The 25,299-nt window shown below is 36.9% G+C and overlaps 2 protein-coding genes across 3 annotated transcripts in view; one reads left to right on the plus strand and one right to left on the minus strand.

The window, feature by feature from the left end:
- Positions 1-14,603, plus strand: part of pappaa (pregnancy-associated plasma protein A, pappalysin 1a) — a 97,409-nt gene extending 82,806 nt beyond the window's left edge. For both annotated transcript variants that reach the window (XM_032570014.1, XM_032570015.1), the window contains exon 22: positions 9,478-14,603. In XM_032570014.1, coding sequence (XP_032425905.1) covers positions 9,478-9,582 — 105 coding nt within the window. In that variant the 3' untranslated portion in view covers positions 9,583-14,603. The remainder of the gene's footprint in view (positions 1-9,477) is intronic.
- A 4,168-nt stretch (positions 14,604-18,771) lies between these two features.
- astn2 (astrotactin 2) overlaps positions 18,772-25,299 on the minus strand; it is a 262,503-nt gene continuing 255,975 nt past the window's right edge. Inside the window, exons 22-23 of the mRNA XM_032569481.1 lie at positions 24,524-24,707; positions 18,772-21,769 (exon numbers count right to left, since the gene is read on the minus strand). Coding sequence (XP_032425372.1) covers positions 21,535-21,769; positions 24,524-24,707 — 419 coding nt within the window. The 3' untranslated portion in view covers positions 18,772-21,534. The remainder of the gene's footprint in view (positions 21,770-24,523; positions 24,708-25,299) is intronic.

Genomic DNA, 25,299 nt, shown 5'->3' on the forward strand with positions numbered 1-25,299 from the left:
ATTCGGTTTTAAATCAGATTCACAGCAGCATCAGAATATAAGTTTCTCACGAGGCCTTTGTCATTTGAACTGAATAAGGGTAGGCAGAGTAGACAAGAAAAAGCTGTAAAGCTGTAGTGCAGTTATTTCCTGCCATTCAGCAGGGACTTACAGGAAACAACTTCAAGTTTGGACTCCAATGTCTAGAACACTTAATTCTGTTGGCCCTCCCTTGATCTGCTCTGTCTGCTTGGTGTCTCTTCAGCTGTTGTGCATGCAGCTTCTCCTACTCCATCAGTCATTGGGAGGCCTTGTCAAATTAAGACTGTTAATGTTGGTATTGCTCAACCCTTTTGGGTCTTTACCAACCATTATTTCATTATCTTCTGCTTATTTGAAATTTAGTTGTGGTTGTAACACATTTAGGACTGAAGCCCAGAAATCCCTCTTGCAATTGATGCTCTATGGTTATTTCTGGGCATCCCAAGACATTCTCGGGCCAGGAGGGATATTCAGTCCCTCCAGCGGGCTCATGTTCTTCTTCAAAGTTTCCTACCATTGGGGCGCGCTTCCAAAGGAATTGTCCAGGGGCAATTGTGATCATATGCCTGAACCACCCTGGCTTACAGCTTTCAATGTGAAAAGGGAGAAAGTCTACTCCTGGATCTCATAGGGTGATGAGTCTTCTCACTCTATCTTTAAGGTTTTGCCATGCAACAGATTAAGCTAATTTCCCTTGCTTATGTCCAGAATCTTATTATTTTCATCACACCTCATATCTAGCAACCACAAGTTAGCAACAAAATGTAAAAGAAAGAGTAAAAACATTCTCTTTTTTGCCTAAGCTCTTTCTTCATCATGACAGACCAGAGCTTTATTTAGAACAGGTCCCATTCCTTCTGTCCATCACTAGAGAACAAGAAATGAAGATACTGGAACACCTCAACTTCAAAGACTTATGACTGAACTGCATGCTGAAAGACGTAAATAGAATCACATAATTTGCAAAAAAAAACAACAGAAAAATCTCTACTACTGTGTAAGAGTTTACAGACAATACTTATTTTAGTTATTTTACTGTTGTGAAAAGTAAACATTTTGTATATTCTCCAAAATCTTGAAAGACAAAAAATAAAACTTCAAATCAATTCATACAATTGGAACCTCCGAGAATCTCTAAGCAAAAGATGTTTGAAGTTTGGGGTGCTGTGGTAACACAGGAGTTAAGCACAACCCACATATGGAGGGCTTAGTCCTCGACGCGGCTGTCGCAGGTACAATTCCCGGGCTGGCAACCTTTGCCACACGTCTTCCCCCTTCTCTCAGAATACTTTCCCAGAGCTGCTGTTTTGATATGAACTGCATTCCACCCTCAGATCTTCTGCTTGAGGAAACTCCAAAGGTTCTCAACAGGGTTGAGGTCAGAGGAGGATGGTGACCACACCATGAGTTTCTCCCCTTTTATGCCCATAGCAGCCAATGACACAGTGGTATTCCTTGCAGCATGAGATGGTGCATTGTCATGCATGAAGATGATTTTGCTACTGAAGATACGGCTTTTCGTTTTGAACCATGAAAGAAAGTGATCAGTCAGAAAGTCCATATACTTTGCTGAGGTCATTTTCACACCTTCAGGGACTCTAAAGGGGCCGACCAAAGATTCTCTCCCCATGATTTCGACCCAAAAAATGACTCCACCACCTCCTTGCTGACGCCACAGCGGTGTTGGGACGTGGTGGCCATCCACCACCAATCCACTACTGAGTCCATCTGGACCATCCAGGGTCGCACAGCAGTCATCAGTGAACAAGTCTGTTTGAAAATTAATCTTCATGTGCAGCTGGGCCCACTGCGACCGTTTCTGCTTGTGAGCTCTGGTTAGGGGCGGCCGGATAGTTCATGCACCGCAAGCCTCTGGAGGATCCTCCACCTTGAGGTTCCAGAGGCACCGGCAGCTTCAAATAACTGTTTGCTGCTTTGTAAGGGCATTTTAACAGCTGCTCTCTTAATCTGATGAATGTGTCTAACAGAAATCTTCCTCATTGTGCCTTTATCTGTACAAACCCATCTTTGATCTGAATCAGCCACAAATGTCTTCACAGTACGATAATGCTTCAGTTTTCGTTAAATATCTAATGTTTTCATATTTCATATGGCACTACACTATCTGATGATTTTTGTCAGCAGAGAGATCCTTTCTCTTTCCCGTATTGCTTAAAACCTGTGGCCTGCTTAATAATGTGGAACATCCTTCTTAAGTAGATTTCCTTTAATTGAGCTCACCAGACAAACTAATCAACCAGCTCTCTGAAATTAATTATAGTGATTCAAAGAGCCCTGACACACAATATCATCAATAAATTTAATAGCACAACAAAAAATATTATCTTTATGACACTTAAATCCAAGTTGCATAATAATTTGGAACACGGTGTAATGTCTATAACTACTAATATTATACATTGATTTGATAGCTTGTAACTTTAGAAGGTATATCTCATGGTATTGAACTCATGAATTTAGGTTGTTTTGGGATTAAACCAGTAGACCTCACTCTCACAAATGCTCATCCATTCTCTATGTCATTCAGTCTTTTCATCACTAATTGCCTCTCTCAGTCATTTACATGCTCTCTATCTAACTCAGAAACAAGGGGTACACATAAGCTTTCCCCTGGTTGCTATGCAGTAGTCTGGTGTCTCTGTGGGAATCTTGGTCAATGTCATGCCCCCATTATGTTGTGACAGCAGAACAGTGACTCCCTCCATGCATCTTTACTGTTCCTCTGCCAAAACTTGTTACATCTATATTTCTCTGTCAGCATAGGTGTTACGGTTAAAGGGAAAATAAGGACACAGTGATTCAGACAAGAGATTTTATTCACCCTCATTTTATAATATTAATTTCACACAAGTGGGAAGCAATCTTGTCTTACAAACATTCACACACTTTGTTTCACAAAATCAATCAATCAAGTTTATTTGTGTACTACACATTTCAGCAACAAGTCAGTTCAAAGTGCTTTACATAATACCCCCCCCCCCCCCAAAATCAACAATTGTTCCAGATTTGTGGTGTATAGAAGCTGAATGCTGCTTCTCCATGTTTGGTTTTAGTTCTGGGGATGCAGAGCAGATCAGAACTAGAAGACCTGAGAGATCTGGAAGGTTGCTACAACAGCAGATATTTAATCTACCATGGTGCAGTACATTTATAAACTAGTATTTTAAAGTTTTAAAGTATTTTAAAAAAAAAACACCCTAAACACTCTTATATCTGGGAAAATAAACAGATTTATTAAAAACTCTATTTAATATCACTATATAGTTTTATTATTTAAAACTATATATCTGTCCACACAAAGAAAATTGTAGTACCATGTTTGTTTCCATACAGAAAGCAATAAGATTGCTTGTTTTAAAGCAATCTTATTGACTGACATAGGTTTTAGCTTGGCACTATAGTACTGCAAGTGCTAAATGCACTGGGGGTACTGTGGATGAACCCACACATGGGTTCATGTGGATGAAAACTTTTCTGAAACCGGTCCTGTGTATACAATATTGTTTTTTTTTATGTGGCTGAGATTTTTCATAAAGACCCGGCTACATGTGTAGAAGGCCTGAGACTGCCATTTATTGTAAGAATTGTTTTCAGATTGCATCCAATGTTTCCTAAACAATGATGGATTCTGTGGTGGATACTGTGTTTGAGGTTAACAATTTGACAGTACATAGAAACACATGCAGCTTTGGAATAAATGCAAGTCAGGGGTAGAATATGACTTTGCTAAAACACTAGAAAAAACTGTTGTGTTTGGGTCGGGGTTAGAATGATGTAATTTTATTTACTTTGCTGTTAACCAAAGGAGTGATAATTATTTTTGACTGGAATGTAGGTATAGTGGAGCTAACTGATGGGGCTGGACTCATTGTAGGTTTGCCTTCTTTATAAGTTTGTTGTACATATAGCATCACTTCTCGATGTCTTCCACCACAAGAAAACATTGAAACTGTCTATATTCTACAGTAATGATAGTGACATAAATTAAGTGCTGAAATGCTGTCAACCTACCTTGAACTGGGTTAGGTTTGTAAAGCTAAGACCTTAATATTTTAAAAGAATATTAATGTTGTCAGTACGAAAAACCAAGGATGACATATTTCAGGTTTTTCTTTGCTGTTGAACTTAAAACGTATATAAAAATATATTAATTCAGATTAATTAATAAAAGGAAATCATACTTACAGAGGTAAATAGAGATTGTTTATAAAAAGCTCATAAGCATCTATCAAGCACACTGTCCTTTACCATTTCCAGCCTCCTGTTGTCCCAAAAGAACAAATGTTTTATTATTTCATCTTTATTATTTTATCCTTTTCTCTTATCTGTTTTTATCTTAAATATATTTTGCAACCGTCAGCCCACCGATTGCAGGATAAACTTCTGCTACCATTGCCAATAATTCTTGAGACCAATGTCATAAAAACATGTATACTGGGGATCATTGGTTGACATTCACAGTCCTGCTGTGTCTTGATAGGATGTGTTACTTTTTTTATGTCACCGTCTCCTTTTATACATTATTTTTCCATAATAAGGTACAATATACCACCTACAAATGACATGTAAACCCCTTAAAGATAAACCCAAGGAGCCAAATTATTATTTCCTGAATGAAGTTTAGGAAATTGTCAGGGGTCGTGTGTTAAGTAATGTTTATATTAGTTAACATTTGAGTTGTAGTTGCATTGATTCTGCAACAGAGGTGCTCATGTTCTACATACATAATGTGAAAGAGCTAAGGAGTCAAGGAGCAGAATTTTTTCAAGATGAGCAAAAAATATTTGGCAGGCTAGTTTATGTGGTGAACAAATTGAGTGTGATACAGTCTTACATGCACTGTGATGTAAGATAATTATTTTTCTCCAGTATTATGTTTTTAAATACCCTTGGATCAAACGTCTTTTACACAATAGTGTGAGAAGTTTATTTCTCAATTTGATCTAATTAGTAGCACTTTTGCTTATTTTCCCCACAAAGTTTCAAAATGTTATATAAATATTGACTTTGTTCAACACACTATGTGTTAGGAAAATAGTTTTTGTCTAATTTTAGGACCTAAGTACACTAAAGGTGTATTATTTAATAGAAACAGCTCACAGGTGAAGGGTACTTCTTTTAGCATGACTGTACATAATGGAATTTTGCACATAAATTTTACGTTGCTTCCCAGACTAGTAAAGAAGTCTTAATTTTTGTTTTGCTTTAGTAAAGATTTGTGTATTAAGTAGTTCTGGATGACTTGCTGTCTATTGTTCCACTTCAGGATCTTTGAAGGTGAAAGGAATGGCTGCACGTAAGGTCACCGCAGGATCTCCCCTTAATAGTTGCAAGCTGTTGGCTGCATTTGGAGAGGCGGGGGGAAGGAAGCAAGAGTCTGGAGTATGCCTCTCTGAGGGTTCCCTTTGCAAGACCCTTTTTGTAGCCCCCCATATAGCTTGGAAACTTTTTTTTCCCTCAAATAGACTTGGCCTCTCTGAGACATTTTTTGTGAATCTGGGCATATGTTTTTCTGTCAAAGTTAAGATCTTGTGGAGGTGCTCAGATCACACCAAGGTTTCTAAAACTGCTTGCAAATCTAAGTTTGACACAAGTATGCCCAGTACATTATTTGCGTGTGACATGGATGTCTGTCTCTAAAATGATGGTTTGTGATATCCCCAGCTAGCCATTAACCTCTGTCTTAATGTGTTATCAAACTTAGCAGACTACACTTTTGGAGTTGTTATACAGAGATAAATGCACATACATGGTGCACATCATTTTTTTCTTTTTTAGCAGTACTTGTTAGTGTCACCAGTGCCTTATTTCTCAGCATCCCAAGGTAATTTATTTCCTGGCTGAACATGTTTTAAATGAAATGTACACATAACTATGAGCTAAAAACCACTACATATGCTTTCCAAATCCACATTGCTTCACTGCTGTGAGCACATGGCTTCTAGTTTTCACTGGCTTTTAACAAGTCCTCATTTGGAGGTGCAGAGGACCAATGTAAAAGATTTTAATTTTAGTACTGTTATTACAATAAACCCCAGATTCTTTAACCATTGCCCTCTTTTGGAGCCTGTTTGTCCAATCACTTTTGTTGGGCTAAGCAAGATTGCCTCATGTAATTGCATTTCAGAACTTTATTGGTACCAAGTCGTCAGCTTTTCACCAAATGTGGATTTGATTGCAAAGACCCACCCAATTGATACTTTACAGCTAAGGAAATGGGAAAACAAGTCCAATGTTATTGGCAAAACTTTAATAGCCAGAATCAAATATGTCACAGAAAAGGTCCAGATTCTTACTCACTACACATCAAATAACTTTTATAAACCTTTTACTTCTTATTTTCTCTCTGTAGGGTTCATAAAAAAATAGTAAATGAAATGAGCTGCTTTCTATAAATGCATTTTACGTGTATTGTATGTGGAATGAGAACTATGGATATCATAAAAATATACACATAAACCATTTTGATCAAAAATAGACCATGTTTGTGAAGGAATTAGCTAATTTCAGTTGCTTGCAACCACTACTTTCTTCTAATCACATATGAATATAGTAATTTGAAAATAAATCCAGTATTATATAGGTTACTACATAATTTACACATAGAAGAGAGGAATGCCGTGTTTTACTTGTTGCTGAAATAGAAGAATAAGGCTCTGATAAGATTTGCAACTTCAGTGGGCCTAGTGTTGTCCTTGCCTTGCTCTCACCTCATGGCCCTCTCCCAGCCCTCCTCTAACTCTGGGACCCTGAGCATGAGGATGGCCCCCAGTATTACAAAACTAGTCAGCCCAGTTTCCCAGCCACCCTGAGAGAAGCCTTAGTCAAGGCCAGATGTGGCACCTGGCCCTGTCACCCTAGAGGTCAAGGTCAATGGAAAGCATGTCAAATCTGCCACCCACCATCATTTTCTGCATAGAAATATAAGCATAACTGGCCTTGGATAAGCAGAAACTGCGCAAGAGGCTTGGATTATGTAGTGGGAAGCAGTGCTGCGAGGGAAGGGAGTAATAAAACAAAGATAGGAAGAGAATTTAAAAGAAACAAGGTATAAGTATAAAACAAAGATGTTGTAATAAAACTCTGAAAGAGTCAGGTGAGAATCAGGAACTCTGTGTTCTTGGCTTCAAAATGCCTCAGAGGAAACGATGCTCATGCAGTTGACAGCTGTTTCTGAAGTGTGTCCGGCCTTTAGCTTGTAAAGTCGTCCCATGTCGACATCATTTTCTCCAAGGAGTCTGGGTCCAGCCCACCTGGCCCTTGCATTACAGACTCCTCCCCCATACAAACAAGTTATTTTATACCCTATTTGCAAGGAGAGTCTGTATCACTAGTCATCTGGGACAAGCTCCATCTCATTCCATAAATCTGACATCTATATTGTCCTGTTCACACAAACTGCTCAGCTGGTTTTTTTGAGTGGTATGTTTATCACCATATTTGACATTTTTTTCATTTTCAGACAGGTTGTATTCTCTTTTTTAGGAACAGTGGTGGACACTTAGAACTGTTTCACACTATCAAGTATCTGTTTATCATTTCAGTAGCATATGAAGACATTGCTCTAAGTAACAAATGCTCTATCATCATGACTTACAGTGATGTGGTGACATAACTAAACCTCATGCTACATTATGCAGACACTCTTTCTCCAATGATTAAAAAAAAACCCATTCAATTCAACATAGTGAATACTTGAAATGGTGCAAGTGGAAGGCAGTTTAATCTGTTTTGTAATTAATTCATCTATAATTGTTTGACAATTATACACAATCTATAGAAAAGTAACAAAAACTGGGGCTGTTCATAAGAAGCATATCTTTCTTAGATGTAAGTAAATATAAAGTTTCACAAAATGGGCTTCATTTTTTTATGTTTGAACTTATAAAACAACCTTTGTTTGCATCCAATGATTCCTAAATATGTGTTAATGTGAAGTACATGAGAAATACCCCTTATCTACAACTTCACAGAGGGGTTATAATCACCATTGACATTCAGATGCTCTGGTTAAGTATCAAAGTGGGAGTGTGGGGAAGAGAAACAATTAGAAGGGTCTCAATACACCCACCATTAAGATGCCACCCTGGGCGGTTGCCCATATTGCCCATATCAGAAACCACCACTGTTTGCAAAATAAGAGATAGCAGTTGGCATGCGCAAAACTACCTGCTATTTTCCTTATTTGTAAAACATATTTATAAGACTGCACGTCACTGCTTGGAGGTCCTTCTATATAGACAATTTACACATACTGCATTGAACTAAAAACCGTCTTCAGCTGGATAGTGTTTTTGTTAAACTTGCAATGTTTGCTGGGACTTATATTCCAAAAAGGAGCAATAATACAGCCTAATAAGATCAAGTGATTCTGACTGCAGGCTCACTTGGAATATAAGCCACCAAGACACAAATACAAACATGTCCTTGGTCTGCTGCCTACTTTACATGACTTGGACAACACGTGTTTCCTGTTTGGCCTGGAGAAGGGGGACACATTTTGTGTACCCAAACAGCTGAAGCCAACCCCTCGAGAGGTGAGCGAGCAGACAAGGCAGCAGCAGCTGGTGCTGGTGACGCATTGCCAACGTTATCCAGCTACGTCAAAGCCAGGGGCAACAACCACTGATCACAGTGCTCTGCTTTCACTGGCAGGAGGTCATGTTGACAGAAAAACTATCAGAGAAAATTGAAATACATGAAAAGATAAAATGCTGTGATTTCACGAGACTGTAACTGAAGAGATCCTCTATAGCAACAAAACTAGAAACTAGAAGCTTCCAAGCTCTGGAGCTGCAGTTTTTTGGGGTTAAGTCGTTTTTCTGTTGCATGACATGTCACATGCCACATTTCTTCCCCCACATTTCTTCTGGCTAGCACATGTTTACTGTTGTGTTTGAGACTGTGTTGCAGCTTCAATATTTCCAATAGGATTCTTTGCAACAGACCAACGCTAAGTAGGCATAATTTGAAAGAATAAGAGGAAAGAGAATGATGCATGATTATTATTTATTTTTTGTTTCGTAAATAAGAATCTAAAAAGTCCTTTATGGAATTGTTCACAGTGTTTGTGTGCATCTGTATGTTTGGGATCATTATCTGAGTAGAAGGTGAACTTCCAATGCAGGTTCAAGTCTTTTGCTAGATTGTCCTGTGTATTAGACTCCATCCATGTTCACATCAACTGTGTCCAGCCTCCCTTTTCCTGATGAGGAAAAGCAACCCTACACCATAATGCTGCCACCACAATGTGATTGGGTGCACTGGATTTAATTTGTGTTTAGAAGTAGAAAGGCAGTTGAGTAAAACTGCATGCCACATTTTTCACAAAAAATCCCCAATCCACCTTGCAATTTGTGATTAATGTGTGATAAAATATAAATGTGCGTTTTTCACTACTACAAGAATGAAATATTATTTTTCTCTTTTACTTAGGTAATTCCATTCCCCATATCCTGTGACATACGCAACGAGTGCTCCTGTCGGGATCCAAATGCTGCAGAGAACAGAAAACATGAGCGCGACCATTCCCTAGGATGACCAAGCTGAGCAGGGATCTTCATTCATTGTTCCGGGACCCTTCCCCTACCACAACACATCCAGAATGGCCAACCCAATCTTCATCATCCTCATCTTGGCCCACAGTTTCCTGCACATGCTGCTAATGAAGGCATACCTCTCCATCTGTACTGCAAACGCAACCAGCTTCCATCTTCATATGAAAGGAAGATACAGAAAGAGGACAAGACTCATGGGACTCCACTGAAAATATTGTTTCTCTGCAAAAAGGAAAGTAACCTGTGCAATACCATCCTTAAAGATATGTAGTATTAAAAAACCTGACAGAGACGTTTTCGATAACTCACCCAAAATAAACAAAAGTGTAACTAAGTCTAGGTAGCATGCCTTTTGGTGAGTTTTGTGCTGGCTTTAGTATTGGTTTTAGTTACCTCACTCTACAATCACATGATTGAACCAAAGGTTTATCAAAACATGCAAGTTTGGGATTGTGTCAATGCTGGCTCTGTGTTTTGCAGATAAAAATGTTGACCAGAGATTCCTGTTGAGAAATCCTCATACACCTTGAATCCTCAGCACCTCCTCAAGGTGCAATCCCCTGCCTTCTTCCAGAGGTTGTTTTAATCACTTCTGCTTTTAAACTAGTCAGATATTACTTACCTCTGTGCCCTTCTTAGTAATGTATGCTTTTTTTATGGAATGTCGGTGGATATGGGTATTATATAAGACAGCCATATTGTTTTAAGCCACATATCTGACACAAAAAAGGCAAATTGCAATGCACAAAAACTCAAAACAGTCAACTATAGAAAAAAACAGTCTAGGTCAATAGCTGTTTATAGAAAAAAATCACATTGAAAATGTAGTGTGGCTTTTGCTTCTTTGAATCCATAATAAATAGTAGGCTTAGACAGCTTTGTCTTCCTTGCTGCTTACAGCTTCTCCTAATAGCATTCATTCATTCCTGCATGTTCTTACACAACTTTGTCATTTCGTATTTAGGAAGAAAACCTGTTGACAGCATCACATATGAAATGCACTAACAACTGAAGAAAATCCAGAACCTCACTTGGCACCCCTCTTCTTATGCAGCTGCCCCTGGAAATAACTCTATACCTTGATTATGACTTAAAGAATGTTGTCGGTAACCTCACTTAGGGTTTGGGGTGATTTTAGTTTCAGTCTGAACTCCTCCCTTATGGAGATAGATAAAACCTTTGTTACCTCAAGAACCATCTGAAACTGAAAACAAAAGCTGAAAGTAAATGCATCCCAGTCCTGCTCAGAATGTAGTTAAAGCTTATCAAAGGCTTGTGGCTTTCTTGATCTCAGTTCTGCACACCACATTCACACAAAAGTACAGGGATGAAGGGTTGGCTAGACTATATCTCAGTAACCCTAGCCCTAATACCACCCAATGCCCCCATCCAACAAGCCAGCATTCCATGGGGAATGGAATTAACTTTCACAGACTCTCTCCTTTCACTGGGTAGTTAGCAGAGTTATACATTAATAAAATGACATTTGGATGTATATGTCAACACAGCATTTCCAGCCACAGATAACCTGCTGGGTCTAGTTTCGGTTGTTTGCTCATTCTGCTTCCTCTTCAGTACAAAGTGCACTTCTAAATAGCATTTTTCTGTGTTGTGTGTTCCCATAAAGTAACTTTGTTAAACAATATAGCTGCTATGATAGAGTTCTATTTTGTTACTCCTCTTTCCGGACACGTACAAACTGATCAGTTTCATGCAACATGTGAAAGTGTTGTCTGCTTGGCATCTTGGTCTAAACTTTGCATCAACTATTTTGCAACAATTACAGTGACAATTACCATGATGAATAATTATTTCACTTTACCCATTTTCTCTCTCTGACTCATATTTGGCTGCGATGGCATTCAAGATCATTCGTGTAAACACAATCCTACATGTCATTTCACAGCCAATGTTTGTGGAGACCTAAGAGAATATGAGAACATGCAAAGAACATGTGCAGATTTTATTTTCCATATAATATAAAAAAGAAAATCCAAAAATGATCGAATGACATAATTATTAAACAATTGATTTGATTTACTGTTTTGCATTTAATGGAACATGCTATATTTAATCAGTGTTCGTACCAATGACCTCAATTACTGCACTTTCTAGTTAGAAAAACAATGTATATGTTTCATAATTCTGTAGAAGCTGCTATCAACAGAATGGTGATCTAAGAAACTGCATAGTGTTTAGCAATTTGACTCATTGTGTTGCTTTTTGCTTTTCTTCCACTCTTGTTTCTACTTGATTGTTATGCTACATTATGCAGATGACATATTGCTATGCTTCTCTGCGACATCAACATGGTATTTGCATTGGATGGTATTAATGAAGTAGAGTGGTAATCCCACATTGAGGCATATATCAATTTACAAATCATTTGAAACAATTAGACCGGCATCAATGCTTTTTCAAGACATGTATTATGGGTTGTTTAAAATTGAACTAGACTGCAAATGCTATGTCTTGTGTGTTGCCTTGGTGTTTGCATAACATCTTAGGTCTCAGAGGAAAAGCGAAAAAATGGAGAAGATAAAAAAGGAAGAAGCCCCCAACAAAAAGGACTCTGGAAAGACTTTGTAACTTTTGCAAAACATGAAACTTTGTGAGGACACTGAAGGCTACAGGATCTTCAATGATTACATTTATAAACTTTATATGAAAACTATATATTACTGGTAATTGTATGTATTTGAGATGTTTTGTTTGTATTCTAGATTCTGCTGCCTCACATATAATTCCTACCAGTGGTAAGTGTCTCACCTGGAGTCACTCCACATGCAGTGCTGTGGTTCAATATCTGCTACCGAGGTCATAGATAAGCCATTCCAACTGTTTAAATGAATCAGTCTCAAACTATGTAAATAGGTATAAACTTATTCTAGCATAATCAGAGGTCTCTTCTGCATAATTATATCATAATTATGTAATAATGATATCATATTATGTCAATATCTAGCAACCAAAACAGCTGATTGTAATTGCCACAGAAGGCATCAGAATGTCACTACATCAAGTTGAAAAAAAACCTTCTTAAGATTGGAGAAGTTACACATAAGCCATAGCTAACAAAGACAGTCATGGGTGGAAGTATACATTTGTGCATCAGAATAGAGGACATCATCTCTCTACTGTAGTTATCACATGATCCCTTTGCTGTACCTCATGCCTGTAATGTTTGCTGCTTCTATAGTTTTAGTATTTTAGTGACATTTTGAATCTCATAACAATGGTGTAAATAGTGCAACTATTTATTGAGAGTGGTATACTTTTTTAAGTTATATTTAAGTTCCATTTAAATTATTTTTTACTTTGTTTCGATATGAACCAGCACATTATATGTTATGAGTCATTTTTATCTCCATCGTCACAGTTCTGTTGATTGTGATTGTTGCTGATAGGCACTGATCAGACATAAACAAGTTTGCCCCTCAACCATGAAATAACTTCTCTCAATGATCATTATGTGTAGATGGATACTGCTTTCAAATGTTATCTTTTTCTCATTTAAAGCTAGAATTGTGTTTATGTTTGTTTTTCTATTAAAAAAATGTGTGTGTCTAAGAGAGAACCGAATTTACAATCATTATCATTGCCTATTAAGCATAGGCATTATTATTTATTGTAAACAATCTACTTCCAGCTGAAGGCAGAAGGAAATAGGACTAGCAATTAAGGAAAAACAAACTAGAGGTGACATCCAGCAGTGAGCGTTCTTAAATGGGGCAAATGTAGAAGAAGTAAGCCAGTGAAGGAGAGAGAGGGAAAGAGAGGTATTTAAGGGTGGGCTGCTTTTCCTGGCCTTTGGAGGTGTTTGTCCAGGTGTGAAAGTGTGTACTCACAGAGGCTGCCCCTGGGCAAAGAGCGGCCAGCCTGACTGGCAACATGCTAAGGCAAGTGAGTCAGAGTTTCTCCAGAGAATGGCAGCCATCCCACGATGGGACTCCCTCCACCTCACTTACCTCCATATTCCCTCTAACTCGACACACAGCCTCATCTGTCACTGTCAGGTATGCCTTTGTGGGGCAGCCAGGGTCAAGCTGGCCCTGTGAAAATGAGAGGGGATGTTTGCCCAGTTTACAGAGCCAATTGAAGTCAAGATGAAGGGACACATTTCTTCCCACCTACGGTCTATGCTTATCACACCATAGGAAACTCTACCAGTGTTCTTGTTTGACAAGCTTTGATTCCTCCATGTTCACCACCAATATTTGCTCCTGTGGTTTAAATGAAACACCGTTTGTTTTTCTTGTCTACAGATGTCAAATGTTTCTGTGTAGTTCATCAAAAAAAGCAGAGAAGAACTGGAGTGAGTAAAGCCCTAATGTTTTTGCTCTAATCTTTAAAATGAAGGGTTATGGTGTTTCCCAAAACTTTTTTTTTTTGTGCTGTAACACATTAAGTATTTCTCACATGCCTTTGGTTATAAATTGGTCCCATTATCTGTTTCCTTATCCTTCAGTGAATAAAAAAAATGTTGAAGTATAGTTTGTTTTTTTCCATAGAACAAAAATACAAAAAAAAATGTACTTGCATATTACGTGGATATCTAGTGATATTACTGTAATGTTTCATACCCAACTGCTCAACAAATATATTTTAAGATGTAAATATTGATATTATCTTATGATTGTATTCAAAAACATGTACTAACTGTTTCAGAATAGGTCTTGGATTGATTTTTATCATAAATATAACATAAAAAATGATCCATGAAATGTAGTGTCAAAGTATCACCTGCAATGAAAAAAGTAAACAAAAAAAGTAGTGATGCTTTATCACACCACTTGCTGTCAGCATTTAGTTGTTGATAATGACCTAGTGTAAGCACTGTTGTCAGATGTATAAGCCATGAATTTATCTGTTGAGTCCGATATTATTTATTTGTTGTCAATTAAAAAAATAATAAAAAAATAATATTCAGAACAGTCATCTTTGGGTTCCAGGAGTTTGTCAAAACTGATCACTTCAATAAAACCCATACTTTTTGGGCACTAAGGCATCTTTCTTATTTTGAATGATTGGCACTTACTAACAGCTATTGTTCTTCTCCCGTTCATTATGCACATTATAAAGTCTTATTTGTAAGCCTTTGCGTCAGCTAAAGATTTGCAAACTCAATAAAGTTAGTCAATGACCTTTACAGTCTTCTCCTACCTGAAGGCTAAACTGTCAGTTTATGGTTTGCAGTTTTTATGCCTCATGGATACCAGTGAGTGAAACATGTTTCTTTCTGTGTTTTTGTGCTTCTATATTTGCTGTAATATATACCTGTTGGTAGTCTGGTACATGGATGCAAGCTTAATGCATTGTAGGGAATGACATACTAAATTCAATTATATTTATTATAATTTCACCAAAGCTTTATTTTTCCCCCCCTTAACATCGAAATGAAAACTAAATGTTGCAGCTCTTCAATCATTATTTCCTTTTCATTATTATTTCCAAACTTGGCAACTTCTAAGTCATTCCTTTCTGCCATGATTGCTGTGCTCTAAACCCCACACGTGACAAAACACCATGACGTACACTGGTCTCCAGTTCCCAAGAAAATTAAAAGCTCAGTACTTCTAGTGCTAAAAGAGGTGTAGCTTCTACTCAAGAAGTCTTTGCACTTCTACTTAAGCGAAAATATGTTATTTTATTGCTAAGTCTTACTTGAGTATGATTTTTGACTACTCCACCAACCTTTGCTACTTTGCAGGCTATTTTAAAGGTTTCAATGATAACAAAAAACTTTTATATGAAGGTAGCTAAATTAAGCTTCATCTAGCATTGGTCACATGTATCCCACATTTTTTGGGCATAAATGAGGTGTTACAAATTCACTTTGAGGTTTTTTAAAATTAAAAAGAAAATATGTCCGGATGTGGTTGTAATAACAAAAAAACAGGAACTTGTTCAATAATGCCGCATTGATACACAAGCATTAAAATGTGAGGGTTGTTTCTGGCACATCGGTGACCTTAATGGCCTAATTTGTGAGAATGCACATCAAGCTACTGATTTTTAAAGTGCAGTTAATGTTGCATGACTGAAAAAGAAACTGGATCTGAGCTTGAAGGAATAGTTTGTTGAGCGAGGTGGAAAAAGTAAATGCTTCCCAGCAGCTCACATGCAGAGAGGCATAGCCACCTTCAGTTAATGATATAAATTAGAGTAATTTGTATGGGATGGATGTCTGTTAGTTTAGTGACTGATTTCCCTCCTTTCCATCTAAATGTAAATATTTTTCCAGCAAGATCATGTAGCAAATTGGCTAAAACTTAGGAAATCGACATTAGACCTTTTTTACATTTGCTTACAGCAATCTTCATCTGTGCCTTATTTTGCTAATTAATTGTGATCCAATTATTGCTCTACAATTGTATAATCTTATTTCAGTAACTTGAACACCAAGGGGGCTTCTCTGTTGTGAAGTTTGAGTCAGTAAAGAGAGCCTATGCATCCAGTTTAAACAAAATCGGTAGCTTTTACATTGCAGTAAATTCCTACTATTATAAAAGAAAATAACGAAAAAGTTCAAATGTCTATATCCATTCACCAAACACTATGTTATGGGTGTTTATATTATGTCACTTATGCATCCAATAGACTTGGACCTGTTGTGTGCACTACAGTCCATTTACAGAGATCCACAGACATTTTGTGGCGATGGGCTGATGATGATGGTAGTTCTCCAAGGATAATCTGGGCTCCAACAAGAAAAAGTTTTATAGTCTAAATGAGCATCAGTTGTTAATTATGAGATATTTTCAAATTTTAGGAAACTTTGGCAGCTCCTGATCTAGCTATGACCCTGAATATGTCACAAGAATTTCCAAAAAATAAGTCTGCTCCATCTACTCTTTAATAGCAGTAAGAGAACATCCCACTTTTTCCCTTCATCGGCAACCAAAAAGTAACGAGTATTTATTTCCTTCACGCCTATTGATTGTATGAATAGGAGCACAGGGATCCATAAACTGTCTCTTTCTCTCATTCTCTCTCCCTCCATTTCTCTTGATTTTTCTTTCTCTCCCTATCTCTCAGTCTGTCTTTTTCTCTGAAACAAATATTAACAACAAAAGCTATCTATTATAGTTGCACATATAGTCAAACTCAAAAACTAGATAAGGTATTTTTCTCTTTTTTCCATGTCCATGATGCTAGAAATTATTCAGACTGACATCTACATCTAAATTTTCATAAAGGACCAAGTAGATTTTGATTTTTTACTCCCTTAATATTAAACACATTAATTTAAAAGCTGCATTTTGTGTGTACTTGTATTGTCTTTGTTATTTACATTGCTTTGACATTCTGAAACACTTAAATGTGACAGACATGCAAAAAAAAAGAAAGCTAGGAAGGAGGCAAACACTTTTTAGCATCGTATATGTAAAGGGATTTTTAACTATCTCAGATTTTGACATGTCAAGGATTTCTGTGAACTGAGAACCCTTTCCACTATAGAGACGAAAATTCACTCACCTCAGTATGCTGCATGCTTCAACTGAAAGAAAGTGCAGCAGATCCTGCCCTGTCATCTGAGTAACTTAGAAAATTATTATCTGACCACCTGGGGGACTGATACATTGTGTATAGGGCACATTGTTCAGACACTCAAAATTTAAGTGGTGGCAGCAAAAAGAAAATTCTTGTCATCATGGTTTAGAACACGCATTTTTCCAACCTTCATCCCTTGGTGCAATATGTAGTAAATGTATATCATGAATGACACAGAAATACACTTATTTTCTGTGTCTGGATCTATTTCCAGACTTTAAAATGATATTATTCTTTTTAAAGGACTGTTTAAACTAAATTGTATGAACAGTTATATGTATTTTAATTAATTTTTATAGTAAAGTTGATCAAAAAGATCAAAAATAAAAAAATCCCCTTATTTGAAAAATAAAATAATAAATCCAAAGGGTTTGTTATACATTTCATTTCAATAATTAAACTATTAAGTGATAAGACTGAATATTTTCCTCACTTTACAAATACATAGCAGCAAACTTATAGGTTGCAGCAAGACACAGCACTTCACCTTTCATCTGAATAAGGAAGAACAATGTTGGTCAGACAAACCAGCCCATTCTGCAAGCTAAGTGAAAAAATTATACTGTGAAAGACACTGAAACAACAAACCTAAATCACCTTCTATGAACAAAGTAAGCAAACATTTTACTTTCTGACAAACACACAAATGAGATCATTGCAATAGGCTTGAAAGTAGTCCTGACATGATCACCACAGAAAGACTTTACAGTTTCCATTACATCAATCCTGTTTTCCCACTGCCATCTGGATTAACAACTGTCAATTCTATTACTATTAGCCAGTTTGTAGCTGCTGTCTTTCCTTTCTTGATATGACTACACTAGCGGTGCTATGCCCATTCAATAATTTATGTTTAGAATGTAAAGAAACATACCTAGAAAGTCGATGTTTCTAAATTGTTCTTATTCCTGTTGGTGCCACGGCCACACCTTGGTTCTTGATGCTCTAGTCTGGCAACACTGTGGTTAATATACTGCAGGAAATTTTTTTAAGTAAACTTATGTGTTAGTCAATTGATGTTTTTCAAAACCTAAAATTTGATTTTTAAGCGAGGTGTAAAAGTAAAAGAAACAGCTGGAGATATGCAGCAGCACCCCTCGCATGTAAGATAATGAATGGATGGATTCAAATTAAAATTTGTATTACAATGTTCACTGAAAAACTGTGGAACATATATTCTGATAGGAGTTTCTTGAATTTAAAACTACTTATCTGGTATTTTTTGTGTGCTGTTTAGCAAGTCCCATTAGTAGAAAATAATGCAAACACAAGAACTGCAGAGGGAAAAGAGCAGCACATTCAGTATTATGTTATTAATATATTATTATTATTTACTATTTAAAAATGTGAGAATAAAGACAATAACAAATTGTGTAAACTTAAATTGTGAGATATTTTATCACAAAGGAATATTTTGGAAATTAGATGAAAAATAACGCACAAATATACATATGTATATATATTTTTAAATCAAAGGCTTAAATAAACTGGAAGAACTAAATGGCAGAATGTATTGTTTCCTAATAAAAATATTTTTTAACCTCTTATGATAATCGCATTGGCTTGTTCAACAACCACTCAGTTATGACCAGTGTTTTAAAGTAAAATGCTTTATCAGTGAAATAACAAAAGTCTGATTTTACTATACATGTTTAATACTCCACATTGTTCAGAAAAAAAGACAGAGCCACATGATGACACAGTTATATTTAAATATTTACAATTGAAAATGTACAATATAATAGTTATCACAATTCCTACAATTAAATAAGGATTTTGTAAAATGTGTTGCTCACATTAAAGGAATATTCATGGCTTTAAAGAGATGTCATTGGACTAAATGAGAAAAAGATGCAACCAATGTCAATTATAACAATCACTGACTTTATGCATCCTTTTAGCACAGGGCCATTCAAGCTTCCTATTAAGTACTTAAATCTATTAAGTATCCCAGGTTGAGGAATATCTCAACCTAATCCCAAAAATTAGCTTAGGGTCAGTCATGGCATTTTGGAAAAAATGACCACATTGCTTGATTGCACTTCTGTTAAATGTTGTCGCTTTGCTGTCAAGATTTTACTTCAACCATAAAAGTATTGAGCTATGAAAGTTTTTCCCCTTTTTGCTATTTCACAACCTGGCAGTTTTGGTCATTTTTGTACATGTACAAAGTGGTAGTAGGGTAGAATAAGTGGACCTTTTCCACTGGCATCTACTCAGTGTATCAACCTACTTCACTGGGGTTCCAAACATGCCAGGTCGGGTTGAAAAAAACAAAAACAAAAATGTAACATAAGAAGACTGTTGGTCACTGACTGGCATGCGGGTGGAGTCACTGTTTGCTTAACATGATTGCGTCTCACACTCTCTTGTACTTTACCACAGTGCTTTGTCTCACCACCCACAGCTGTTTCAAACTCTCTTCTTTTTTTTATGACAGACAAAAAGCCACAGACTGATCCGAATGTTCAGCATAACTTCCATGTTTTCATTGTTGCGTTGTGTTTTTTTACATACAAACCACATTACAATACTTTCAGATTTTGGGACTACCCACTATATGATAACCCCACCCAGTAGAGGTGCTGGTCGAAAGGGGCGATATTCTCGACATGGAGGCATGAAATAGATTGATTCCAAGTAATTGCACTGGCATGTCCTTGTTTTGGGAACATTTTTAAACAACAATAAAATAAAACAGTTCAACCTCTACTTTATTCTTGTGGTGATGCTGTAAGACCTACTTAGCGAAAGTTCATCTAGCTAACTCTTAATCTTAGTAAAATAAAGCAACAGATTTTAGAGGAAACTTTAAAGAGGAGAGATAAAATTCCAAGGGACAACAAAAAGCCAAGGAGAGAACTTTATGACTTGACTTTATCCTTTAGGATGACAAGACCATTGCAATCATGGAATTTTTTTATTTTTTTTTCATCCTTTAAAGCTGCTAAAGCCATAGTACATCCTTACTTCTAGACACCAGATAGCTGATGCAGCAGTACTGTAAAAGTTTCCTGATACCTTCAGGGCAGTTATCTTATGTCCCTGCCCTTAGCTTTGCTACAGATATTTGGAGTTCTGAGATGTGTCCGAGGTCACTGCCTAGATTCATGACACACCAGATAGATTCCACATGGATCAATAAAGGGATGTGATTCATTTTGTGGATGTCATACTAAAGAGCATATATGCAAGCAATCACGGAGATGTGAAGCAGGTGGGTGTCCACATTAGATTTTAACACAACAGATTTTAAAAGGTGACAGACAATTTGAAGCACAGGACATTTTGTACTCAAGCCTTAGTTTGTGGCCTTGGTTAGGACTCGCCTTAGAGGCACAGCACTGAGGGAGCAGTGGCTACCAGAAAGAGGATAGTTGGTTATTACAAGCACTTCAAACTTCTTATGCTTTAATTATGTAATACATGTTTAATAGATTTGTTGTATTAATGTGCAGAAAACAAATGTCTATATTTAAATGATACTGCATGATGTATGAGTACTTACCTAATTTTTGTGACTATCTGTACCAAAGAATCTTGATAAGGACGTCCCTTCCCCTTAAAAACTATACGAAATGTAGTTTGTTATTAAGAACAGTAAAGATGAAAGTGAAAAATGACAAAACTATGTATGTAGTGTAGCTAGGAAATTAAAGCTTAAGAACAATTCAAGAGTGCCTTGTTTATATTCTACTGATAAACCATCTTTGCATAATGTCACCAGTCTTCAGGATTTTCAACTGTAACCCTAAAAAAGCTAATAAAGTTTAACATCATCAACTCATTACTCGCCTAATGATTTTAAAACCTTGATGAAAATATTTTTTTCTTAACTAATTGGGAATTCAAAAATAAATTATTTTTACATGACTTTCACATAATTCCACTTCTCTTTTTTAATGAAAGTAGCAAAGGCAAATAAGTTACAGAATCATTATATCCTTTTTCTTTTGTAGTATCCAAGGTAAGCACCAAAAACAACCATATTATTACATTCATGGTATTGAAGCCAACCACTCTTTTTGTTTGTCTTTCTTTTTTATGCTTTTGATTGACTATCAGTTTTACAGACTTATACTGCATTTCCTTACTAATGTGCACAATCACTGGGATTCTGTAGCTGAAAAGCATGTCCACTCCAGTAACTCTTCCATATCTTCTGTCTTCTGATAAAAGTATGCCACACAAAAATATGTTTTTGTGTAGCTTTAACAAGATGTTCTGTGATTTCTGAGGATTCGTCGAAGGCTCTCCTGGTTTTTTAAACTGCACCAGTCATGTGAGAGACACTTGCTGCAGAGCGTACCAATGAGGTTCAATAATCAATGATGTCATTTTGCAGAAAAAGATGATGTGTGCTCATCTCTCCATTTGTCTCTCACCGGAGTTTGGTGTTACTGTAAGTGTTGCGCTGTAAAGAAATGAGCTTTTCCATGCACAGAGCACGTCTTTCATGTAAGGAACCATGCCACATGCTGGGAAGTCCACCCTCTTCGCTCCTGCAGTAGATATATGCCATTGTGTCTGTGCGACTTTGGATGTGGGTACTGCGAAGGAGGGATCGACAGTAGAGGCTGATCGTTTCCACCCTACGAAGTATCAGGTTTGCTTTCCTACAAAAACATTAGGAAAAAAGAAGCAGAAAAATTATCTTTGAAGAACAAACAATTGTTCAATTTTCATGTTATGTAGACACAACTGAGCAATGTCTATAGTTAAAAAGAGAATAAAAAAGAAAGAGAAAAAGTACCAAAGTCTAACTCAAATAGGCACAAAAAATCAAGACTTATAGTTATTGAATATGTTCTTATTACTTGATTTGTTTGTTTGTTATTAATATGTTGTTCTCTAGTCCCATACTCTCCTGAATTTAGTTCTGTGATAATGGGCTGGTAGATCTTCACTCCATGATACATTTATTTTTTAAGATAAACATCATGAGTTACAAACAAAAAATGTTCCTTGACGGTAACTGCATGGTCCAGAACTGAAGCAGTAAAATTAACTTCAGTGGTTTAAATAAAATTATATTACCACATTGTTACACAGTTTGGGTTAATCTCGGCTAAAAACTCACACACACTGCCACTACAATGTAGTGTTGTTATTTATTTAATGCTGTAGTACCTTTTACTATAATCTTAAAGCCAGGCCAGAACATAATACATTTCCCGATTTTTATCATTCTATTAATATTTATTTTTTAACCATTTTGCCGTGTCTATCCAGTTATTGTTGCTTGTAGTCGAATTTAATGATTGCCTCAGTTTCAGCCAACAATAACATGATTATTTATTCAAATAAATTCATACATTTAGCAAATATTTATGAATTACAGTAATACTCAAATCACAAGTCGGCATAAACATAAATGAGTAGTTTCACTTCTAAAGAATAAAACAATGGAGTACCAGATTTAGAAACGTTGTAGGGCCTATTATGATCAAGAATGCTAGTATAATTTACAGAAGACTGACATCCCGCCTTCTGTCATTCTGAATCGACAGCCAGTTTGGCTCAAAACCTGAACTTTAATGCAAAATTGCTCTGTGTAAAACGACGAAGAATGTATCTGGGTCACAGTTCAAGAGCTTAGAGATCAGCAGAATTAAACACATACAAAACCACTAGACACAAATGATGTACCTTCTTCAAGGCTTTTTAAGCTCATATGGATATCAAAAACTACTAGACACACAAGGGAAAGGCCAAAAATACAATTATTTTGAAAAGCAGCGTCTGCTGAACATCAACATCTGTCTTCAGTTAAGCAAGCAGTACAGACATCCTTTTCACTTATTTGAAATGTGTGCATGTGTGTGGGGGGCATTTTTCATTTCCCTTGAATTCTTATGTCTGAAGTAACAGAATTCCAAGCTCATTATCCAGGGAAGCCTGGAATTACAAGCCCTACAGACAGAATATATGCATTTGTTGTTGATAAGAAACAAAATTACTATTAAATTAGGACTAAAAACTGAAGAAAGGATGTTTCTGTTACTCATCTTACTTGAGGGCAGTCTAATTTCTGGCTAAAACATATGTGAAATTAGGATTAATGATGAGGAAGTAGAAGGTGTTTGTCAAAAATACAGCAAAGAAATACTGTTACCATGTATAAGAGCATGTGCAAATCACTAAATGGGCAGTAAGTTGGAACAACAGTGGACATATGTGGGGGGGCTCCTGGGATTGCTGCAGGAGTGCTGACGGTGCTTACGTTCTTCTTGGCCATTCTTTTACCTTTTAAAATGCACCACCAAAGGAGCCTTCTTGTAAATTACTGCAAGGAGCCTAAACCCTGCCAACTTAAGGCAGTAAATAATCCACAGTCACTCACCCAAAAGCAACCCCCTCTCCCAACCCCCATTTCCCCAATTCTACCCTCTTTGCCCACACACATACAAAATGCATACCATTCAACAAGTCCACATTCTAGGTCCCAATGGCCAACTTGTGTCTCCCACCCCCGTCACCAATCAGAGAGAAGCATAAACTTCCTACAGACCAAAGTTATTCCTCAATTATTATATTATTTATAGCTGGAAAAGAGCGCTTCCAGGCAGTGGGGGTGGACAAACCAAAACATTGGGCTGTAACCTAAGATTTTGTATTGCTATCATGAGTCCTGGAGCAACTCCTTTCTCAGACTCGCATGCATAAATGTTTTTGTTTTAAACATTTTTTTCCCTCTAAACTCATTGTTTATACTTCATTCCACAAAGTTTTTTTTCAGTCACTGAGCCTCTCTTTGTTCTCATGGTGTCGTAACATTTCACTGTCTGTTCAAACAACCAATGAGGGTGTCCCTGTCAAGAAGGTCACGGGTGAAGGGACGTTAGGGTGGTATATTATGGTTATAAATTAACTATTTTATAGGAAAGAAGAGGAAATGGCGTGGAAGTCAAGTTAGTGTTAGTCGAGTATCACATTTGCTGTTTGGCTTGGCTGTCAAATGCTGTTTTGGTATTGCCATGGTGATGTGTGGAGTGACTGCAGTCCTAGATTTTTAATGGTGACCTGGCTCGCTCCCCTTTCTGGAGAAGCAATGCTGGAATTATGTTTTTTTTTATTATTCCTTTTGTTTTGGGATTTTATAAGGAGGGTAGACGGGTGAATGATCTGGATCCGACAGCTGGTTCAGGAGGCAGCGCCTCTTATGTAAGAAGCCTCAGAGTGATGATAACTGACAAACAACACAAAGTCATCAGATATGACGAAAAGATGACCTAAGTACCAGCAGATTGGGAAAAACAAGTTTATTTGTTTACTTCTGAACAGGATACAAAATGTTCCCCATCAACTCTTTAGGTAGTTTTAGAATAATTTCAAAAAGCAAAAGTTTTTAAAGCTCACTGTCTTCTCACCTGGGGCCCAGCTCATCCTCACTCCGCCACACAAAGTCCCCAAACTTCTCATAGTGGGAATTGTAGTGGTGCTGGACTCTATAAAGCAGCGGAGGGGCAATCTCCATCAGCATATTGTAGGCCATCTGCTGTTCCTTTCCACTGGTGTAGCCATTGTATAAGTTGTACACCCTGTCGGCTATTTCTGTTATGATGGAAAAGAGTTAGAGAGGTAGAAAGGAATAAGAACAGTGAATAATCAATTAATAGGTAGTATTAAAATGATGGTTGTCAGCTAACAACCAATCAAAATTTGCTATATTTGAAATATTTTTGCTGTTTGTGTGATCAAAGTAAACTTTTTGTAACACCTTTCAACTGTGGAAAAAAATGTTCTACCCTTTAAAGTCAGCAAAGAAAAAAATAAATTACTACCAAGAAACGTTAACGGCATAAATCTCTTAAAAAGCTTGATGAAGTCCTGCTCAAAACTGCAACACATTCAATACTTTTGAGGATTTCAACTCAAAATTGAAATTGAGTTGGATTACTTGATGTCATTGCTGTTATTAACTTCTCCCACAGATGACAACTTGTGGTTATTAGACTGCAGTATTTGTAAGGGTTTTAATTTGATGTTACCTGCAAAGCACATGTATTTTTTTTTGAGAGGTCTACAATGGACAGACTGTACCCAACCTTGGTGTGGGTTGCCATCAGTCGATGCTTGTGCAGCTCAATGAAAGCTGCCACATTTACAGAGAGAAAACTTATTGCCTTTGCCATGAGGTCATGTG

Source organism: Xiphophorus hellerii, chromosome 8, assembly GCF_003331165.1.
Source record: "Xiphophorus hellerii strain 12219 chromosome 8, Xiphophorus_hellerii-4.1, whole genome shotgun sequence".
NCBI lineage: Eukaryota > Metazoa > Chordata > Actinopteri > Cyprinodontiformes > Poeciliidae > Xiphophorus > Xiphophorus hellerii.